At 40.7% G+C, this 21303-nt stretch overlaps 3 protein-coding genes across 4 annotated transcripts; all 3 read left to right on the top strand.

The window, feature by feature from the left end:
• Nucleotides 1-19: 19 nt before the first annotated feature.
• coq9 (coenzyme Q9 homolog (S. cerevisiae)) lies at nt 20-6116 on the top strand. The gene is made up of 9 exons (XM_004566122.6): nt 20-159; nt 1997-2222; nt 2334-2469; nt 2560-2702; nt 3461-3545; nt 3626-3730; nt 4903-5058; nt 5283-5336; nt 5507-6116. Exons 1-9 carry the CDS (start codon nt 102-104, stop codon nt 5540-5542), a joined length of 999 nt encoding a protein of 332 aa, XP_004566179.1. The 5' UTR covers nt 20-101; the 3' UTR covers nt 5543-6116.
• Nucleotides 6117-6255: 139 nt separating this feature from the next.
• On the top strand, nt 6256-10306 carry polr2c (RNA polymerase II subunit C). The gene is made up of 9 exons (XM_004566121.4): nt 6256-6463; nt 7740-7789; nt 8051-8119; nt 8209-8261; nt 8650-8778; nt 8862-8913; nt 9016-9184; nt 9278-9352; nt 9857-10306. The coding sequence occupies exons 1-9, from the start codon at nt 6378-6380 to the stop codon at nt 9999-10001; spliced, it is 828 nt and encodes a 275-aa protein (XP_004566178.1). The 5' UTR covers nt 6256-6377; the 3' UTR covers nt 10002-10306.
• An 838-nt stretch (nt 10307-11144) lies between these two features.
• On the top strand, nt 11145-20123 carry LOC101473178 (diacylglycerol O-acyltransferase 1). Of its 2 annotated transcripts, XM_004566120.3 has the most exons (18): nt 11145-11272; nt 12512-12696; nt 14271-14358; nt 14447-14487; nt 14925-15010; nt 15152-15204; nt 15303-15408; nt 15882-15977; nt 16064-16123; nt 16200-16303; nt 16931-16969; nt 17483-17524; nt 17625-17669; nt 17765-17874; nt 17954-18019; nt 18110-18197; nt 19568-19630; nt 19895-20123. In XM_004566120.3, the coding sequence occupies exons 2-18, from the start codon at nt 12566-12568 to the stop codon at nt 20096-20098; spliced, it is 1422 nt and encodes a 473-aa protein (XP_004566177.2). In that variant the 5' UTR covers nt 11145-11272; nt 12512-12565; the 3' UTR covers nt 20099-20123. The 2 variants fall into 2 exon arrangements, with proteins under 2 accessions (XP_004566177.2, XP_076743014.1); XM_076886899.1 differs by lacking the exon at nt 12512-12696.
• The last annotated feature ends 1180 nt before the right edge of the window (nt 20124-21303 follow it).

Below are 21303 nucleotides of genomic sequence, written 5' to 3'. Positions count from 1 at the left end.
ACATACACACCTAATTCAGGCGTTTTATTTTGAAATGCTCTGACTGGATTTCCGCTGTGGGAGCGAGTCGCGCGGTGGTGACGCCGCTGTGAGCAGCTGATATGGCGGCGTTGCTAAGAGGTCTGCGGGCTGGAAGGGCACTCCGTGGCCTGAGCAGCGGTAAGAAGGGGTCACCGCTGGTTTTGTGATTATACCGGAGAGCCGGGGACACGTTTTCCAGAACGCGTGTCTGTGTCTGCGTTATCAGCGCCTTTAGAACGAGCGTTTTATTAGCGTTAGCTGATCGCGCCAAAGGTGATCATGAAGGACGATATCAGCAACAGGGAACTGAGTGTAGCTCCAAAAACGGGGCTATTAGGAGGTTTGTAGTGTCCGGGTTGGCTCTGCCGGGCAGACCTCACAGGTGACTGCAGGGTAAACACGTAAACAGGTTCCTACACCGGGAGGGGGCGTGCTGTCTGCAGTTATACAAGCTGTCTGAGCGTTTCTAATGAAACCCCTAATTATAGCTCCCTTTTCCTCTTATCATTGCAAGTTCTGTGAAACACACATGTGCAGTCTCCTATTGAAGTGTATCTACGGTAAAGCTTCAGTATTTGTTGATTAGAGTTTGCAAAAAATGTACCAAACCGCACATTTTCCACTGAAATACACACTTAAACTATGAAAGCTATCAATCGTTTGATACCTAAACAGCCTAATTTATACTGAGTTAGTATAACAAATCAATTTTAAAATCCTCCCGTTGGAATACTGGGGTATTTTTTATAATTTGCCCACATTTTATTGGAATAATTTGATAGAAAATATATAGAATATATATATATATATATATAATAGTTAATGAATAAACGAATAAAGCTAAGTCCATATGTCCTACACTGACAGGTCACTTTATTAGGTGCTAGCACTGTGCTAGACGCCCTTTCTCCTTCAGAGGTGCTTTAATTCTTCATGGCTCAGATTCAGCAAGGTGCTGGAAACTTTCCTCTGAGATTTTGGTCCATGTTGACATGAATGCATCACCCCGAGACTATAGATTTATCAGCTACACATATATGAATGTGTTCTACAACATCCCAAAGGACTGGTGACTGGAGGCCATTTGAGTACAGTGAACTCTTTTTATGTTCAAGAAACCAGTTTGAGATGATGTGACGTGTTCAACCTGCTGGAAGCAGCCATCGGAAGATGGTCATATGGAGATGGTCAGCAACAATACTCAGATAGGCTGTGGTGTTTGAATGGTGTTCAGCTGGTTTCAAGAAGCGTGCCAGGGAAATTCTCCCACCTTATTAAACCACCACCAGCCTGAACTGTTGAGACGAGGATCGACAGTCATCAGACCAGGCAACATTTTTCCAGTGTTGTGCGTTCAGAGATCTTCTTCTGCTTTTCACTGGATATTTTCTCTTTTCAGACCGTTCTCTGTAAACTAGAGATGGTTGTGTGGGGAAATTCCCAGCAGGTCATCAGTTTCTGAAATATTCTCTCACAACAACCATGGCGCTTTCAAAGTCATTTTTCCTCCCATTCTGATGCTCAGTGTAAACTTCAGCAGGTCATCTTGACCATGTCTATATGCCAGTATACACTGAATAGCTGACACATGATTGGCTGATTAGATATTTGCCTTAACAAGCAGCTGATGTAGTGACCAATGAGTGTAGTATAATAAGTATTTAGTGCAGCATTCTCACCAATATTTCTCTTAAGTGTAACAGATGGGGAAATAAAGTACTTCATACCATTTGATAAATTGTACAGGTTTCACTGAGCTTGAGTTTAATGTAAATGTGAGACTTTGTACTGTGGTTTGTCACATTTAATCCTTTTTCTAAAAGTTTGGTAAAAGTGTGAACAACAACAGCACACACTGGGAGGAAAGTGACAGGCGATAGAGATTCGATACAGCACGATTATTACGAGAAATAAACAAGTACACCGTATTAAAAATGAATCTGTGGAAGTAAATCCATATATTTGTATGCTCCAGTGGTGGCTGCACCAACAGCAACAAACCCTCAGTGCGGCAGTCTGAGACGAGGCTTCCGCTGTGCAGGGCTGAGGCTTCAGGATGAGTCCAAATCTGACAAGCCTCCCTCCTCAACCTCCTCATCCACCACCTACCATGAGCACTACCAGGCTCGCTCTGCTGAACAGGACACGGCGGCTTCTGCTTCCGATCCGGTAGCCGACCAGTCTACCGATCCAAACACCAGGTCAGTAATCGTTACATTAGTCACTTCTGTCATTCAACAGGGATTTTACAAGATGCTTTCTGATGTGGGAGAGCTACACTTGGTCTCACATTGCTGTTTGTCTTTGTGAAGTTACCAGGATCAGAGCGGGGAGCAAGATGAGGAGTATGAAACAGAGGAGCAGCTTCAGGCTCGAATCCTGACTGCCGCTCTGGAGTTTGTTCCTCTGCATGGCTGGTCGATGGAAGCTATCGCAGCTGGTGCTGAGGTGAGAGAGTAGTTCAAAGACTTTATCGTGTAGCCCTGTGTTCGTATGTAAGCTGCACCGTTAACGCTGTGGTTGTTGTGTCTGTACCAGAGTCTGGGTTTGTCTTCTGCTTCCACCGGTATGTTCGAGAAAGGATCCGGAGACCTGGTCCTACATTTCATCGCTCAGTGCAATGCGCAGCTGACGGAGATCCTGGCTGAACAGCACAATCAGGTCCAGCTGGGCCAGGCTGAGTATGTATACACAGCAGCTCACTTTGCAGTTCAGCTACACTATATTGTCACAAGTATTTGCTCTCTGCTTTCACAAACGTATGCACTTGATCATGACATTATCTAAAACCTTTTGGTGTGTTGAAGCATTAAGAGTTCCTTTCACTGGAACTAAGAGGCCGAGCCCAATTCCTGAAAAACATTCCCACACTATAATCCCTCCTACACCAAACTTTACACTTTGCCGGTTGCCAGGACAGCGGTACTTGTCAGTCTGCACTGTGCTAACCCAGACTCATCCATCCGATTGCTAGACATGTAATTCATCTCTCCAGAGAACACGTTTGAACTGCTCGAGAGTCCAGTGCCATTGTGCTTTACACTACTGCATCTGATGCTTTGCATTGTGCTTGGTGATCTAACGCTTGGATGCAGCTGCACGGCCATGGAAACATATTCAGTAATGCTCTCTGTGCACTGTTCTTGAGCTAATCTAAAGGCCACATGAAGTTTGGAGGTTTGCATTGACTGACAGCAGCCTACAGGCCTCTAGGGACTTGATTTTATTTATCTGTGGCCATGGAGGTGACTGGAACACCTGAATTCAATGATTTGGATGGATGAGTGAGTAGTTTAGGGAAAACTGTGCAGATTCAGCTTGAGCTCAGGTTTAATTCAGGTCGATTATTCACCTACGCTTTAGGCTGGAAAATAAAACACTCAGCGGGACAGGTAATATGAAAAAATGTGAGAGATGTAAAGACAGATTTCTCTTGCAGACCAAAGAAGACTGCAGATTTTATAAGAGACGCTGTAGAGACCAGACTGCGCATGTACATCCCCTACATCGAAACATGGCCACAGGTACAGCATGGAACACTGAGAATATGAGCTTCTGAGTGTGCTCACAGGTCAGGAAGCTTTACTTGATATTGTCTTCTCAGGCAATGAGCCTACTGCTGCTTCCCCACAACATCCCCGACAGCCTGAAGCACCTCTCCACGCTGATGGACGACATCTGGTACTACGCCGGAGACCGATCCACAGACGTGAGTGGATCCTGTCACCCTTCTTCTTCTTCTTCTTCTTCTCCTCCTCATAGCTTCCTGTCCCCCTTTCATCACCACCCTCAAAATATCCGACCTGCCACCTCCCAGGTTACTGCCCCTATCGACACCTCACTTTGTCCTTGCTGGTACACTGAAAATACTTGTTTCTTATTAGCTGGCAGGTGCCACTTGAGCATTTATATAAAAACAGCGAATGATCGCTCCAGTCAGCAGATTATATCACAGATACTGTTTAACTAACAAAGAGAAAAAGAGGGCTAACGACCTTCTCATGAGTGATCGTTTTCCATTTTTTTATTGATACATTTGTAGTAATTGGTAATATTTGATTTGTTTCAGTAAAGGTGTAACCTCGGAAAACTATTGACACCTGCAGCCGTAACACAAACTCCAGTCGTGCTTAAATTTGCAGGCAATGCATGCTCTCACACTGTGTGCAAGGACAAAATCACCACTATCACATACGTATTGTCTAAGCTGTAGCTAACTAACCAGCCCCATGTTGGCTCTTGTTGTATTTACATTTAAGTTTGCATGTTGCGATAAATCGGTGCAATCATTTTCCTGGCAAAATCTAAAGAAATGAGTGGCAGTTCAAGGCTTTTGCACAGCACTGTTTTCTGGTGCAGTCTCCTGTGTGCTCTTCTTTAAAGCTGACCTTTTAGATTAGATTAGATAGAACTTTATTAATCCCTCGGGTGGGTTCCTCTGGGAAATTCGATTTCCAAAAAAGCACAGCACAGAAGTTACAGAGTTACAGAATATTATATATATATATATATATATATATATATATATATACACACACACACACACACACACACACACACACACACACACACACACACACACACACACATATATATATAAATACAGAGACAATATAAATAGAATATACGAAGGGGATAAATAGAATAAATAGGAATAAAAATAAAAATACAAGTGAATTGCACATTTCAAGTATTGAGTCTATTGCACCGTTGACTATTTACAAAAGTATTGCACAAAAGGTATTGCACAGTGAGGTGAAGAGGCACTACAGCTTAGTTGTTTTATGTGCCACTGCATCCGTTTTACTTACTTTACTTTTGAGTTTACCTTGAAATAAATGTGGACTAGGAGTAAAACTGCAGGACTCATTTCTGTTGTAGATGAATTGGTACACAAAGCGTGCGGCGCTGACGGGCATCTACAACACCACAGAGCTGGTGATGATTCAGGATTCCTCTCCAGACTACCAGGACACCTGGGCCTTCCTCGATAACCGCATCCAAGATGTAGTCAACATGGCCACCACAGCCAAACAGGTAGAGAGTGAAACATTGTTAAAGACTCACTCCTGACTTCTTTTGAATGTTTTTGCAGAAGCACATCTTTAATCGCTTTGCAGCATCACCCAGCAACGATAATAACAAATAAATGACCTGAGATTTAGCGTTTTAAGAGAAATCATGTAAAAATGAGTCTTTATGTGACACCTGAACCTGTTCTTCAGCCATGTGTAAGCTGTATGTTCCACTTTGATGTGTAGGTGCAGTCAACAGGTGAAGCAGTGGTGCAGGGACTCATGGGAGCTGCTGTTACAGTGAGTCTTTTGTGTTATATTCACCATTTAAATTCACTCTTCTCATAACTTCTGCCACAGGATTAGCGGAGATACTTAAGTCTTCACCCTCTTCTTTGATCTGTGCTCTTAACTCTCACGTTCTTGAAGGAAACTGTGTTCATTAATGTCTGCACGCCTCTTTTTCACAGCTGAAGAACCTCACAGGATTGAACCAGAGAAGATGAAGCACCGATCCCGACCGTCCACATGATGAGCAGAACTCTGAAATATTGGACTATGGCTGTTAATAAACAATAGAAGGAGCAAATTTGTTTCTGATCACCTGCAGAAACTCTCACCCGCTGATCCTTTCACTCTCCTGCTCAGATCATTTTTTCCTTTGTACAGAAGGACACAGATCTGCAATTTAGTTGTTGAATCAAGTGAAAGTTCAATAAAATAGTAATTGTATATTTAACTTTTTTTTTTTTTTTGGTTTGTCTTCAGTTGTGAAATCAGTTTCCCACTAAAGAACTACGTTTCAGGTCAAAGTCACTATATTTTACTAGAGCGAAAACCCTGTGCCACCAGAATGATTTGAAATGTTCTGCAGTTAAAGTTTTGTATATAGAGACTTTAAAGTGTCTGATTTGGGACGTTTGCATTAATTGTAATTGGTCTAACTGTATTACAATGAAAAAGCAATTTTGAAACGTCAATACATTGTCTGTTAATGTCTTGGTTTGCCCACCAATCTAAACGCTTGAAATATTTGTTTTAGATTAATGTGAGACAATAAAGTTCTTGCCTGAAAAGGAATATGCAGATAATGTTTGCAAGCAAGTCAAACTTGAGAGTTTGTGCTTTTGTTTTGAAAAGGGAGCTACCGTCGTCTGTAACCCGGTGGTTAAAAGAAGACCCGCCTTCGAGCCTCTTTTGACCCAATCACTGTACGCGTTTACATCTCGAGGCCAATCAGCGCCTCGTAAATATTTCCGTGGAGGTCTTCAAGCAGAAGCAGCGGTAGTGTGAAGTGTGTTGATAGTGAAACGTCTAGTTTAGCTTCATTTAGCTTCAGTAATGCCGTATGCTAACCAGCCAACGGTAAAGATCACAGAGCTGACAGATGAAAATGTCAAGTTTGTCATCGAAAACACGGATTTGGCGTAAGTACGAGTATATTTTCCCTTGTGCAGTGTGTGAGGAGGACGAGGGCGGCCATTATTCTCAGCACCAAAACACACGCTGAGTAACAGTGTAAAGCTGCTTTCGTTTAACTCGTATAACTAATATTTAATATACAATATAATTATTATTTAAGTGTATGTTAAGCTAGCTGAATGTGGAAGTAAACGCAGGTGCTTCACATTAGTTAGGTCATGTTTTTAAATGGGTCTTTAGTCTACTGTGAATGAATTACCATTTAGGACAAAGTTTCATATACAAATAACCAATAAGTAAATACATAGGCTGTAAAAATAAAGAAATATAAGTAGAAGTCAAATGGGCTAGTTTACTGCACAGTAACATTTATTCCATTAGTTTTTTATATTTTCCAGCGTTGATTAAAATGTACATTTTTCTCTAATCTTTTTTTTTTTTTTTAAATAAGGAAATGAAAATTCCTAAAGATTAAAGTATTTTCCTGCCTTTCCTTTGTTAGATTACCAGGTTTAACTGGCAGTCTAACAACACACCAATTAAAGCTGAGGAAACTTCATTGGACACTATCTTAAAATTTAGTTTTCTTTGTCTTGCAATTCTGTAAAATGTGTTTTGTCTGATAATTAAAAGAAACATTTCATTGATTAGGCAATCAATCATAAAAAAAATCAGCTGTTTCTCGCTAGAAGAATATTTCCTTTCTTTAATTAGTCTCCTGATTATTTTCTCACTTCAGTGACTGTTTGGCCACAGCAGATCAGCTTTCCCTCTAACTTTGTCTCCATATTACTCAGTCTTCAATGTCCCTCATAATTCAAATCTAGCTATCCATCAATTCTAAGCTTGTCCATTATAGTCATTCCAGATAAAAATCTTAACGCCTCTGTGACATCACAACGTGAAAATGTGGAGTGCAATTTTTTTTAATGTCTGAACAGTCCAAAATCTGAAAATACAGAGTTTGCTGATGTTATGACTAAGGAATGCCTCTTTGATTAAAAACAAAAAACAAAACTTTGATCAGTAATCAGCATCAGTAATAGTTTGGTATTTTGCTAGTTGACTTATTAATCATCGTTCATCGTTCGTCACTGGAAGCCCTTTTAAATGTTTGTATAATTCAGCCCTCTCAGTTGCAGATTTCAGGTGATCTTGGACTATTAGAATTCGTTCTATGAAGCACACATAAAAACCTGAAAGCACAGTCTGGAGTTTAAGGGGGACTTTAACGGTGTGTTATTCATCTGAAACCATTTTTTTTCTTCTTCTCTTTTTCAGGGTTGCAAACTCCCTCCGCCGTGTCTTTATGTCGGAGGTTCCTACAATAGGTACAGTAGCTTTGTGTGTGTGTGTGTGTGTGTGTGTGTGTCGTTGCTTAACATCGCCAAGTTCTGGTGGGGTCCTCTGTACAGTTATATAAGTAAGCAGTCAAGTCTCAGCTGCTGTTATGATATGGAGAGCAAAACAAAACGGATATTGTGTTGGATAAAGTTGTGTAGCTTCACCAGAACTCTGGGGAAAGCGTTCAGTATCAAACCCACCTCTGCAAGCCTAAATGACTGACTTGCACTGCACTGCTTCATTTCCAGCCATCGACTGGATCCAGATCGACGCCAATTCGTCTGTACTGCACGATGAGTTTATCGCCCACAGAGTGGGTATGTATGAGAGCGTGTGTAATACCTGTGGTAGTGCGAGAGATCAAAGAAGGCTGCTGTAAAAACCTGAGTGTTTCCTGTATCTTCAGGGCTCATACCACTCACCAGCGATGACATCGTGGACAAAATGCAGTATTCCAGGGTAAGCAGACATTTGTTGCACAGCCCACCACAGTTTCAATTTATCCTTGTTTCTCCAACGTATTTTTAAAAGCTTATCTGTGTTGCCACGCTTGCTGTTCAGGGGACACCTCTCTCTTGTTTCCTGCAAAAACTCCTCCTGCCAGATTAGAGTGCCATTCCTGCTCGTGAGACTCAGAGATGCTGTTCCTAATTTTCAGACATTTGTGGTTTCTACACACGATTTGTCAGCTGCCTGTGACAACATAAACAGACTCAGACTGGTCATTAACCTGATGGTTCCCTGGTGTGAACGATACATGATATCAGATTGTGAACAAAGCCAAGAGCTTCCTAACTTTTGAATGCGGGCGCCGGCTTTAACACCACAACGTCAAATTCTCCTGCAGGACTGCACCTGTGAGGATTTCTGTCAGGAGTGCTCTGTGGAGCTCACCCTGGATGTTCGATGTAACGAGGACCAGACGCGTCACGTGACCTCGCGTGACCTGTTGTCTAACAACCCCAGAGTCATCCCGGTGAGGCTTTTCTCCTTTTTCTAGGATCGTTAGTTGACTGGAAGCAGAGGTGAAGTTGACTGTGGTGCATTGTGGTTTTCTAGGTGACTTCCAGGAGTCGAGACAACGATCCCAACGACTACGTCGAGCAAGATGGTAAAGCTGTATTCACGAGTACATACCGACTGCTGAGGTCTCTGCCTGGTGTCTGTTTTCACATCACTTCATAAATGTTTCTTGTGCTCTGATACCACGCAGACATTTTGCTGGTGAAGCTCCGTAAAGGTCAGGAACTTCGGCTCAGAGCTTACGCTAAGAAAGGTTTTGGGAAGGAACACGCCAAGTGGAACCCAACAGCGGGGGTCTCCTTCGAGTATGACCCCGACAATGCACTGAGACACACAGTTTATCCACGACCCGAGGAGTGGTAGGTTTTCCTCCCAGTTTGGCTCATCTAAAAACTACATTGTTAACGAATAATTATCATAAAAATACTGACACCCAATGCACTGATTCCCAGGCCGAAGAGCGAGTACTCAGAGATCGAAGAGGACGAGTTTCAGGCCCCTTACGACCCCAATGGGAAACCGGAACGGTTAGCAAAGAGCTTCATGATGTTTTCTCATCTTTATTATTCTGCCCACTGGGATTTGCATTACCTGACCTTAGCCAGAAGGATCTAGGTCTGTTTTGATCCCTGAAACCAAACAAGTTTCCTGAATTATTTGAATCGAACATTCACACTAGTGTTTCCCACTGCATGAAAATGTCCTGAGGCAAGCCTATGAGGAGTGTTGCATATTTCCACCCTAAATATTCACAAAGACATCAATACACAGGCTTTTGGAGATGGCCAGAATCTACTGTCAATAAAGAAGCATGAGATGGCTGTGATCGCTTACCTTCTCTTATTTTTGCTTGGTCTACCAAAACGAGCTTGAAATGAACTCCAGACACAAGCAAAGATTAGCACGTTCAGTACCGTGCATGTGTTTTAGGCTCTGAATGCAATCCAGGAAGTTTCAGACTAAATTCTGAAGTTGAATGACTTTGACTTTTATAAGGAAACTTTGCTCGGCTCACATTTCTCCCTGCACAGGTTCTATTACAACGTGGAGTCATGCGGCTCCCTGCGGCCAGAGACCATTGTCATGTCAGCGCTGGCTGTCCTGAAGAAGAAGCTGAGTGACCTCCAAACCCAGCTGAGCCACGAGATCCAGAACGACGTACTGATCATCAACTAAAGGACCTTCCTCCACACCAGCTTGATCTTCACATCCAGAAATGGCTTTGCTGTGTCCTCCCTGCAGGCTGGCAGGATCACTGAGATCTGATCCATTAAAATGTGGGTTGTGTTTTCTGGTCATAATAAATAAATTGAGTCTCAGTCACTAGAAATGTAAAATTCAATGAGTTTGCGAGATCATTGCTTAATTTGGAGTTTGAGCCAAATGCATATTGATCTTTTTTGCTGTCAGTGTAACACTTTAAACTGTTATTTTTCCTTAAATGTTCCTTTTTTAAAATAAATATTTTCTAAAGGAAATTATCTTTTTTCATGAAGTGTCCTTATTTCAGTTTTTCTGGGCTTGTGATAACTAACCTGCATCTGCAGCCTGTGAATAAATATGTGGTTTTAATACCAGATGTAGCTGTTTTTAAAATGATATATTTAATCAAGGTTAAATGTAATTAATTAGGTCTAAAGAGTCGGAATATATAAGTGAAGGCGTACAGTTCTTTGGGTGCTGAGTGGATGAAGGGAAAAACGTATAACTTTTTTCATATAAATTGCATCAATTATTTCCTCAGTAATGATCGAAATGAGCAGTTTCAGTATTAACAGTTACACATTTAGTTATCTGACTTAAAACATAGTAATGTTTGGTTGGCAGGAGTTTTCTTCAAGTCATTTGGGAGAAAACTCATTTGGGAACCCTGCTTTCTATTTCCCCGCTTTTTATTTTACACCTTTAAACTTAAATCAGTTGAAGGCTTTATTCCCAGACAACTCTTTGATTTTTATGCACAAAGTTAATCGTTTCTTTACAATCCCTTTATGGTACAAAAGAAATGAATGTTTTAAAGTGTAACAATTTCTGTAAACATTGTTTTATGTAAAATGTTTATCTTATGACTCTATTAATACTTTAAATCTGCTGTTGTGACATTTACTGTGTGCAAAATATGAATTGGATACTGGAGGAACAATAAATGATATATGTATATAAACCACGGGCTTCCGTATAAGGCACCAAAATGACAATTAATCAATCAGACTACAGGCCTTTATTTTGGCATCTCAGAAATTAAAGTCTTTTTTACTTTAAGTGGGCTTTTATTTTGAATGTTTCACAATAAAAGGATCTCGTGGCTTCACACCGAATAGCACCTCCTCAGTCCTCAGAGGGCTCAGAGGTCAGAGAAGCTCTGTGTCGGGCAGTCAGCTGACAGGCGGCGGATGCTCTGAGATGTGGACCTGGTTAGAAGGATGCTGCACGCGGAGGATGACGCGGTAGGACGTTTTTCTTTCGCTTCAGAAGGTCACACCGAGCTTCTTTAGGAAATGCGGAAATTAAAAGTTTGACTTGTTAGCACCCGGTGTTACAGTGGTTGTAAAACGAGTTGGTTAGACTGACTAATGTATTTCGGGCAGCTATTTCATTCGGCGTACATTTTATCGACAAGCAGCAACACAAAAATGTAACCTCTTGGCTTTTAAGCATAAGATGCCTGCGACAACGGGTCGTTTGAGGTAGAAAGGACATCTAAAGTCTAATTTCTCATGAACTAAATGGCTTAATAATAATTTGTATGCTTGCCGAATTTTCACAAATTGAACTTAAAGCTCGGGTAAAGGCTAAAACTTTATCTTACTTAATGTTCACCCGCGTATACAAGCGATAAAACACCAAAGTGGTAATCCACTACAGCGATTTGGTTGGAATTATTTTCTAAGATGCAGTTTGCATTTAAATGATCTGATGATGCGCTCGTATTTTCTGCACAACCTACAGCCTCATTGTCTCAACATGGCAAAGATTAGAAAGACAATAAATCATTGCAGAAAATTTTAACAAGTACAGTAAACAACTGTGCAAAATTCTGGAGTCAATCTTGTGTCAGAATTCAAAAACTTTGAGGAAACTGCACAGGATGGGTAGGTGTTAAGGGACATCCTGTCTCAATGAAGGGAAACAGGAAATCTGAAATTTTTGTATATAGAAGAGTTCAAAATAGAAGCCCGACAGTGAGTGTGTACAGCCATCTGTAAAGCACGTGGAGGCTCTGTCGTGGTTTGAGCTCCATTTCAGCCAGTCGTGTTGGAGAAAACTGATGGAAATGCAGAAATGTACAATTACATTAAAATCCACCATGGAATACCATCTGGAAAACATCTGATTGGGAAAGGTTTTTATTTTTTAGCATGACAGTGATCCCAAACACACTGCAAATGCAGGAAAGCATAACTGGATATAAAAAGCACCCATTGGAACAATATCAGCTGACCTCCTCAGAGCCCAGTTTTAGGATAGAATAGAACAGAAACTTTGATATTATTTAAGCAGTGTATGTAAATAGGAATTTGCGGAGTTTGGTCTACACTTTATTTCTTGCATGAAATTCAGATAAAAATATGACACTATGTAATATTTATGTTTATTCTTTGATCATCTTAATATTTCAAATCAAATATCTAATAAGAGAATGTTATTTGTGAGAGTTAAATAAATCTGTTTTCTGACTCTTAAAGTGGACTCAAACATCTGTAACCTCCACCTCGGTGGACTGATCCTTGGAGTTAAAGATGGCTTCGATGAGGAAGAGGTTCTCCTCCTCCTCAGTTGAAGAAGACGGTATAAGCCTCTGTGATAGCACTTCCTTTTCTACATTTGATCTAACCAGTGAAGAAGAACACCCCTACGCATCTTTGCTCTGGTAAGCTCTCTGCTGCTTTCCTCGTGTCTCCATGTGGCAGATGTATGACCTCACCAGCAGATGAAATGTTCACATATTTTACTCAAATAATAAAAAGCACAAATAAAAAATTATGAATGCATTGATTTATATACGTGTAAGGCATCATATAATAAAAACTCACAGAACCCATCAGACCTGGCTGTCATTGTGCAGAAATAACTGTTCAGGAGGATAGCGTGAAACGTAGATGAGGAATAATACTTGATGTTGTGATATTTTGATACCACGGTAGCATTTACAGGATATTGTTTTATTGTGATATTATACAGAAAAGAGTTACTCAATAAGGCCCATTTAATAGTTGTTTTTCTCTTTCTCTGTGACCCAAGAATTAATGTGTAAGACTCACAGGCTGGTACCCCAAGGTCGAAAACACCACAGAGACGAGACCACTTCCTTACTCCCATCCTCCCTTTTTCTTTATCTCTTAGAAAAAGGCTCGTTAAAGGCCAGGTGGTTTGTTTCAGAATTCACTAATGAAAGAACTCTGTATTCTATGTCTAGGAGTGTATTTTGCTGGGATGATCATAAATTGTAGCTGAACTGATAAACTACACAAAGGATACTTCTCTGCTCACAAGGCAGGAAGACGTTTCCTTATTTGGTCTGTACCGGTTTGAACTGGGAAAGCTGACACACGAACCTTTTTTTCCTCTATATAAGCTGTTATGTACTAAATAAACCTTTGAGTCGATTGGGAAGGCAACCTAAAGCAGTCTCTGTTTTCTTGTTCTCCCAAGCTGCTCCCGAGCTCGTACTAACACGCTGAATGGCATACCTGAGTGTTACTTTAAATAATTAGGAATCTTAGAAGGAAAGGACAGAACTCTGCTTATCGCTCGTGCCTTGGAGGGAAAACCGGGATGGACATTTTTTCCTTCACTTGACATCTTGGTGAACAAGTAACGACACACGTTACAGCAGGCGTGGCCATCTAATTCTGAAGCTCTAATCTCACACACAGCTTCAAAAACCCTCTCCTACGTCTTAAAAGCTTCAAAAGAAGGTGATCGGTTGAACCATCTGTCTTCTTGGTCCAAAATGTGAACACTGGCATCCTTGAATCCTTGAACTTTGGTGGTGGATAACAACTACACCGACCTCTCTGACATTGTGTTTTCGTACCGTGTGGTCTTTGTGGCCCATTGTAGAGCCAAAACACCCTGTTTCATAACTACACAGAGATCATCCCGTTAAATACTTATTCAGCACCATCATTACAAAATTAACAGTTAATGAATAGTAAACCATCTTCAGACTCTTGAGTGTCACTTTTAATTTAAAATCCTCTGAATTTGGGCTAAAATATATTAAACACACAATCAGATGTAGACATGTTTAGTTTCTTTATATCCCAGGGCCTCGTATAACCAACAAAAAACCATCAGCTGAGTGGTTTTCCATTTGTTTACCACTGGAGGAGACCTGGAATGTTTTTGCGATGCAGTCATATTAGAGCTGACAGGATAATATTTACAGGAAAAAACAAAAAAAAATAAGCCTGATGAAGATGAAAATGTGTTTTTGTGCAGCTGCCACAGCATCCAAGACTCTCTGCTGAGCTCTAACAGCAGCTTTACCGGATACAGAGGCATCCTCAACTGGATCATCATCCTGCTGGTTAGTTTCTCAGCCCTGCCTTATCATTTGTGGAAATACATTTAAGATTTTGTTGAGTTATAAAAACGCTGTCATTCTGATTTTTAAGGTCCTGACTCATGCTCACCTGTTCTTGGAGAATTTCATACAGTGAGTATAAATGGCTTCTGTCCTTTTTTTGGTTTGAATTTTCAGATTTGGTGGACTTCACATCCATCTATAAAACAGACCCTTCACCTACAAACACACTTGCTTTTTTGTAAACCATTAAAGTTTCATGTTTAGTAAACCTCCCATGCTTTACTCCAGTGTAAAATCTATATGCTGGGACTCTGCGGGCACATTTAGTGGAAGAAAAGCACGAGCACTGCGCTTCACAACAGCACAACACACTCTGAATCTAGAAGACTTTTGGATGATAATTTGTGAGGAGAAACGCCACACTGAATGTGTCACATGAATATATTAAAACCTCTTGGTCTAAAAACCAAGAATTTCTATTCATTACAGTATTTTTTCCAGTTTAAATACATCCCTGCTCTCTGTTTACTGTTTACTAAAGCTTACTTTTTTCCTCTTCATAACAGACATGGATTTTTGATAGATGTCAAAAAGGTTTTGGGACATCTGATTGAGGACAACTGCAACTGGCCGTCAGTCATCCTCATTCTGGGTGAGAACCATTGGTATCCGTAGGACTGTGGCAGAGAAACAACACATCATGAATGATACAGGATTACTTTAGAGTAGAGAGAATAGGTGTCTCCAGCAGCACACTTGTTGTTGTGAATGAATAAATTTCTTATTTTCCCAGCTGCCAACACGTTTGCTCTGATAGCTTTGCTTCTGGAGAGGTCCCAGGAAAAGGTGAGAGCTTATTATTTTCTCTTTTAGATGTGAAAGGATGTATCTTTCCAGAGAGGGACTTTTTGACACAGAAAAAATAACAAATCTTTGTTTGTCAGGCAATGCTGTCTCTCTCCAACGCACATCGTTTACACCTTACTAATCTGGGGCTGCTGGTTCTATTTCCTCCTGCTGTCATCGTACACGAGCCTGCAATGTCAACAGGTAACTTCAAACCTGCATCATATTTACTGTAATCCAGACCGATAGATTTGAGTTCCCTTATAAAATACAGTCATTGGCCACTTCATTAAGTATACCAGGAAACAGATTCAGGTCAGATTTTGATCCATGTTGACATTCAGTTTAATCCAATTCAGTTTTATTTATATAGCACAAAATCAAAACAGTTGCCTCAAAGCACTTTATAAGCCACACAAAAATACAAATAAAACAGAGAAAACCCCAACAATCATTTGACCACTCTATGACCAAGTGCTTTGGCAACAGTGGGAAGGAAAACCTCCCTTTATTAGGAAGGAGACCTGTGGCAGAACCAAACCTGCCGTGACCGGTTTGGGTGAGGGGAGGGGATGACGTGACAGCATCGCACTGGTACTGCAGATTTGTTGGACTCCAGGACTTCCATGTGTATGTGTCTCATTGTCTGAAAAGCACGTTTATGCTTTGTCCACCAGGTGGAGCATTTTTCTCTCTCTTGTTCTTCACTATTCTGGGGATGAAGCTTTATTCCTACCAGGAAACAAATCGTTGGTATCGTCTGGCTCATTTAGGTATCTGTGCAACTCTAAACTTTTCATTGACCCCATCTCAGAAGAACAGCAGCTGCTGCAGCTTTTTGCTTCTGTTTTATTTTTAGAGAAAGATCAGAATGGACCTGCATCACAGAAACACCACAATGAGCATCTGACATTCAGAGGTAACAGCTGCTTCATTTCTTTATAGTGACTCAAAGTGATGTTTCAGCATTTTTAACTCTGTCTTTATTTTCTCAGAGCTCTATTATTTCCTCCTCGCCCCCACTCTCTGCTTCCAGAGGGGCTTCCCCTGCTGTCCTAACGTCCGCATTAATAAGCTGCTTCACAGACTGATAGAAATGGTGAGCTGAACACTGGTGTCATTATTTTTACACAGTATTGTTTTATGAGAGAGGAGAATAGAAAAAGTAAAAAGGATTAATAGCGCTGATATGGATGACTCAGTTTTCTCTTTACAAGTCTAGACTTGAGCGCTCCGTGGCGTTCTTCATCCTCTGTTGGCATGGTAACAAAACGAGCGCTAACAAACCTTTTTCTTGGATAGCTTCAGGCCCTTTAATCAGATTATCTTTGAACCTTTAACCAGAAGTATTGTATTTGTAATACTTTGACACTGCACAGGGGATTTTCTGTCCCCGCTAATGTCAGTGTGACTGCTCCTGATATAAATCCTTGTTGTTTCGTTATTTCTTTTTCATTTGATTGTATTGTAGTCTCTGCTGCTCCTTGTTCCTGTCTCCTCTGTCTTTTTTCCTGTTAAATTCTCTATTGTTGGAGAGAATTTGAAACGTAAGGACTTAGCTACTACATTTTAAAGTCCCGACATCTAAGATTTGTTTTGTATGCCACATTAAATCACATGTGTTGAATATTTGTCTTTTTTTTTAATGTATTTTTTTTTTCAACAAAATGTAAAATTATTGTGCACACACTACATGGGATAATTAAACATAATTTTCTGTTTTTAGGTGGTGGTTGTCCAGATCATGGTTGGCATTGTGCAGCAGGTACAGCAGATCGCTGAAGTCCTTTCTTTGTTATACAGTAGCTTAGTATCACTGCATTTATGTGCAGACCTTTCAGGGAGTCTGGCACTGCACGGCTGTGAGAGCATGTTTCACTCTGGAGGTTGATTTGGGGGGTATGTGTGAATTAGGAGCAGCACTGTAGCATTTACAGTCCACTCGTTGGACTCACGAGCCTTTGTGCACAGGGCGTCAAGCAGGCACTGGGCTATGACCTCGGGAGTTTAGAAAACTGCGTCATGACTCTTTATCGTGTTCCTCAACCCGTTCCTCATTGGTGTGGTTGGACATGCCGTGCCATTATTGCAGCATTATTTGAATCAAAGTGACTTCAGTGCATTTGATTCACCTCTCAGTGATTTTAATGTCCTGTCTATAAATGGGTAAAATCTTCAGCTGGTATTTCATGGAGTAGGGAGTCATGGAAATCGATGACTATTATCTTCAAGAACCAAGTTGAATTTCATGATTCTAGAATCCTTTGTTTCATTCTAGTGGATTGAACCCATCTTCCAGAGATCAGAAATCTCATTCTCTGTAAGTGAAACATGATCTTCTGAAGTGTGCTCATTAAAACAAGGGCAGCTCCCACCCTTGCTGAATCCACCCTTCTTTCTATTTGTATACTTTTATCCAGAGCATGGCCATCACTACGAGGGTGGAGCACCTCGTGGGGCTGGTGGTTAGTGATTTCTTTTGTCCTTGGTCCATGATACTTAGAGATAAGAGTTTGTATGTGTGGCATATTGGCATTGCTAACACATACTTTCTTGTCAGGCACCGACCCACTTCCTGTGGCTCCTCTTCTTCTTTTTGACTCATGCATACCTGAACTTCTGTGCAGAACTGCTGCGCTTTGGTGATCGCCATTTTTATGGAGACTGGTGGTCAGTTGTACAGAACATTTACTGTAATTTGTGTTAATTTTGCATCTCAGAATTAATGCAGTTTATATTTTATCTACAGGAACGCTACAACTTTGATTGCTTTCTGGAAGAACTGGAATATTCCCTTTCAGAGGTGGTGTCACAGGTATTATCAACATTTTTTGGTCTGTGTGCTTGAATGTTTGACATGGGTTGTTTTTTTTGCTTACATGTTTTTCTTTTTATGCATAAAAAGACACATTTACACTCGTCTGGTGGAGAGGAATGTTTCCCCATCACATGCCGAGTTGCTGGTTTTCCTGATGTCTGCTGCGCTTTGTGAGGTACAGTCCACTCTTCTGGCATCTTTGGAAAGGAACTATCAATGCTTCCTTATCTCCTTTGGCACAGGATACATTGCACCCTTGCTTATGGCAGTATCTGATTCTTACCTTACTGGTCTACAGTATCATATTTAAGGTGCTAGAGGACCATCGTTGCAACTATAGAGTGTAAGGCTTGAATGTCAGGGCCTTGGCTTTATTGAATTTAGTCCCACAAATCTAGCATTTAATAAACGGGGAATCCAGCATAAGTTACAGCAATCTAATAACGTTCAGACTAAGTTTGTGCAGAACTGGCCAGAGACACTGTAAAGGTGAATCAACATCCAAGGGCCAACCCTGCTGGTCATTAACCAGAATGCAGGTTTAAGGAACTTCTGCATTTCTTCCCATTTCAGACCCAGAAGTTACCTCTGAACGATCTCATATACTCCAAGATTGCAGGTGACCTTTCAAGGACCAAACATTGATCTTTAGCCCCAGAAACTTTGGTTTGTGTCCCATGTGAAGCTAAAAGTAAATGTGGAACTATTTTAGACTCTCTGAACTCGTGTTTTCAGATTTAAAAATATCTGTTTTCACACTTTGGTTAAGTTTTCGCTGTAAAACTATTTCTGGCCTTTAGGATTCTTATGAACTGACTTTACATCAGTGACAGACGCTGAAAGACTTTTTTTAAACGGGTGACATTTCTTAAGATTAATATCAATGTTATTTTATTCTCATTCAGATTGTGCAATATTACTTAACAGTATGTTATTGAATGTTTGTTTCATTCCCCCATCATACGCTGCTACTCTCTTTTTATTCATTGCACAATACTATGTCACTTTTTTTATAAGCACCTGCACTGATTGTTATGTTATTTATTTTACTGGAATAGTTATATCGTCACTTTGTTTGAATTGTTTGATATTATATTTGCATTATGCTATTGTATACTACTGTAAATTACTGTATCCTACCATTCTTATTGTATATTATTATATATCTTTATTCCTCTGTTCCTCTGTCTGGTAATTAAGTGAGATTTATGACCTTGTTTATAACCTACAAGCTGCATGAAACAGAGCAGTCAGTGTGAGATGAGTCTTTGTAGTCCATCAGTGGGACATTGTAGTTTCACCACAGCTGACCCACGTCAGTGACATCCACCGTCGCTTTATTAGGTAGTTTGGTTTCTGGAGTTGAGTCAGACTTCACATTTTTTCTTGACTTCGTGATTTTTTTCTCCCACTGGGGAAAAGGAAAAGAGATTAGAGATTAGGATTGAATTGCAGCCCACTTCTATACAATAAAATTAAGCTGGTACCTCTGGATAAACACCAGTACTAATGAGCCGTGATGGTTCTCTTCTCTCTCCTACACAGTATATGATTGCTCTGCCACTGCATAGCTGCCGTCTGTGGATCTTTCTCATGATGGTGTTTGAGGTGAGATTATTGCACTGGTGGCAGCTGCTGCTGTATGGGGATCCAACTTTATCATTCATGGATGAATTTTATGCTCTTTTATTTAACAGTGTTAACAAATGCAAAAAGGCTTTAAATGGAGACATAGATTACACACTGAAATCTTAGTCCTAATAATTAAACCTGATCCACTTTATTGTTTTTGGCCTTCCACACCTAACACAATGCACTGTGTTATTATAATCGGGGCGTGCCTTGAGCTGACACTATGTCTTCTTCTTGCAGCTCTTGGTCGCAGTATTCCTCCGAAACTATTTCCAGGGAAACTATGGCAACGGTTTAGTGTGGCTGTTCCTGCTGCTGGGCCCTCCTCTAGCTGTGGCCACTTACTTTCACGACCACTACGTCAGCCTCCGCGTTAACCGTCAGCATCGCCCGTCACAGTCACCACCAACATCAGAGCGGAGAGTTTTCCTGCAGCTTCACTGACTGAGTGAAGGCAGTCTAGCAGATATTCCTATGACTGGGCTGAGAATTCATCTGTGAGGCAAAGCTGCACATGCCTGATGTTTCACTTCAGCAATACATATTATTCTGTGTACACCAAACCTGAGTTATGCTACTATGCATATACATCATGCTGATATTATTGGAATAAATGACTGTTTAAGGTTTCTTTATTTAAATTTGTACATTCGTGCTTTCTGAATGTGGACAGCAAAGTGAGGTGGTGACTCAGCTGCAATCAATTTGTAAAGCTCTTCCTGATGTGACCATTCCTGCTGTAATCAAAGTTGCTGCTAGGACGCCGCCACGTCAACGTGTGATTAAGAGGCCTTCATTTATATAAGTTCACCGAATCACAAGAACCGCAGACTGCCTCTTCTTATATGAGTGTGCACAGAATCTGAAGCAGAAAGCGAAGTTCAACAGAAAGTTGTTACTTGTTATCTCCGACTGAGGTTTTAGGTTTTGTCAAGGCAGCTAACACAAAGAAAGACTGGCGCTGTTGAATTTTGTTTGTAGTATACCCCTCTGATCGTTACTTGTTCAGGCTATTGTTTTCAAATAAAGCCATCTGAGTTACTTAGCCTCATCTCCTCTCCTTGTCGTAGATCCTAGATGCATATTCCAACATTCCCATCAGGTTCCTCTTCTCTGGAGGTTCTTTTGTGGATTAACATTTGCCATCTGATAGGAATACAGCCTGTTCAACACTAAAATCACCTGCTCACTTGCTGCCTGCTGCTGGAGGACACAGTTACAAATTCCCACTTGCGCAGATACGTACTGCTCCCGTTAGCTGGTTCTCAAGACCTTTCAAATGCACTTACCATCTGTCATGAATGCAAGTGAAAGCAGGTGGACTCAAAGTGCAAACTTAAACAGTACAGGTTTAAACAGTTTGTTAATCAATCAGGATATTTACAGTCGAAGGAGGAGAGTGGGAGTTGGGGTAATGTACAGAAAATAAAATTTTCAAACTTATAACTTTTCATGCACTTTCAAGATATTGTTTTCAATTTTGGGAGACGGTAGATGCCAAAAACAGCTGAAGCTGATTTAATTTTGGTAAAAAATCGGGTCATGGTCAAGGACCCACCAAATGTAGAAAGTACTAAAAGCTTTATATTACCCACAATTTGTTAAGGATCGTCTTCAAACTTCATAACAACATACTAGGCCGTGGGGGA

This window comes from Maylandia zebra, linkage group LG7 (genome assembly GCF_041146795.1).
Source record: "Maylandia zebra isolate NMK-2024a linkage group LG7, Mzebra_GT3a, whole genome shotgun sequence".
NCBI classification, from domain to species: Eukaryota; Metazoa; Chordata; class Actinopteri; order Cichliformes; family Cichlidae; genus Maylandia; species Maylandia zebra.
Note: the sequence above shows the minus strand (reverse complement) of the source record. Positions and strands in the feature narration are given on the sequence as shown.

Excerpts from the sequence above, each read along its gene's own strand:
- coq9 (XM_004566122.6), top strand. The coding sequence starts at position 102 with ATGGCGGCGTTGCTAAGAGGTCTGCGGGCTGGAAGGGCACTCCGTGGC. Across the intron at positions 3,731-4,902 it reads CCGGAGACCGATCCACAGAC|ATGAATTGGTACACAAAGCG; the intron begins GTGAGTGGATCC and ends TTTCTGTTGTAG. Across the intron at positions 5,059-5,282 it reads TGGCCACCACAGCCAAACAG|GTGCAGTCAACAGGTGAAGC; the intron begins GTAGAGAGTGAA and ends TTTGATGTGTAG.
- polr2c (XM_004566121.4), top strand. The coding sequence starts at position 6,378 with ATGCCGTATGCTAACCAGCCAACGGTAAAGATCACAGAGCTGACAGAT. Across the intron at positions 8,262-8,649 it reads ACAAAATGCAGTATTCCAGG|GACTGCACCTGTGAGGATTT; the intron begins GTAAGCAGACAT and ends ATTCTCCTGCAG. Across the intron at positions 8,779-8,861 it reads ACAACCCCAGAGTCATCCCG|GTGACTTCCAGGAGTCGAGA; the intron begins GTGAGGCTTTTC and ends GTGGTTTTCTAG.
- LOC101473178 (XM_004566120.3), top strand. The coding sequence starts at position 12,566 with ATGGCTTCGATGAGGAAGAGGTTCTCCTCCTCCTCAGTTGAAGAAGAC. Across the intron at positions 17,875-17,953 it reads CATTTTTATGGAGACTGGTG|GAACGCTACAACTTTGATTG; the intron begins GTCAGTTGTACA and ends TTTTATCTACAG. Across the intron at positions 18,020-18,109 it reads TTTCAGAGGTGGTGTCACAG|ACACATTTACACTCGTCTGG; the intron begins GTATTATCAACA and ends ATGCATAAAAAG.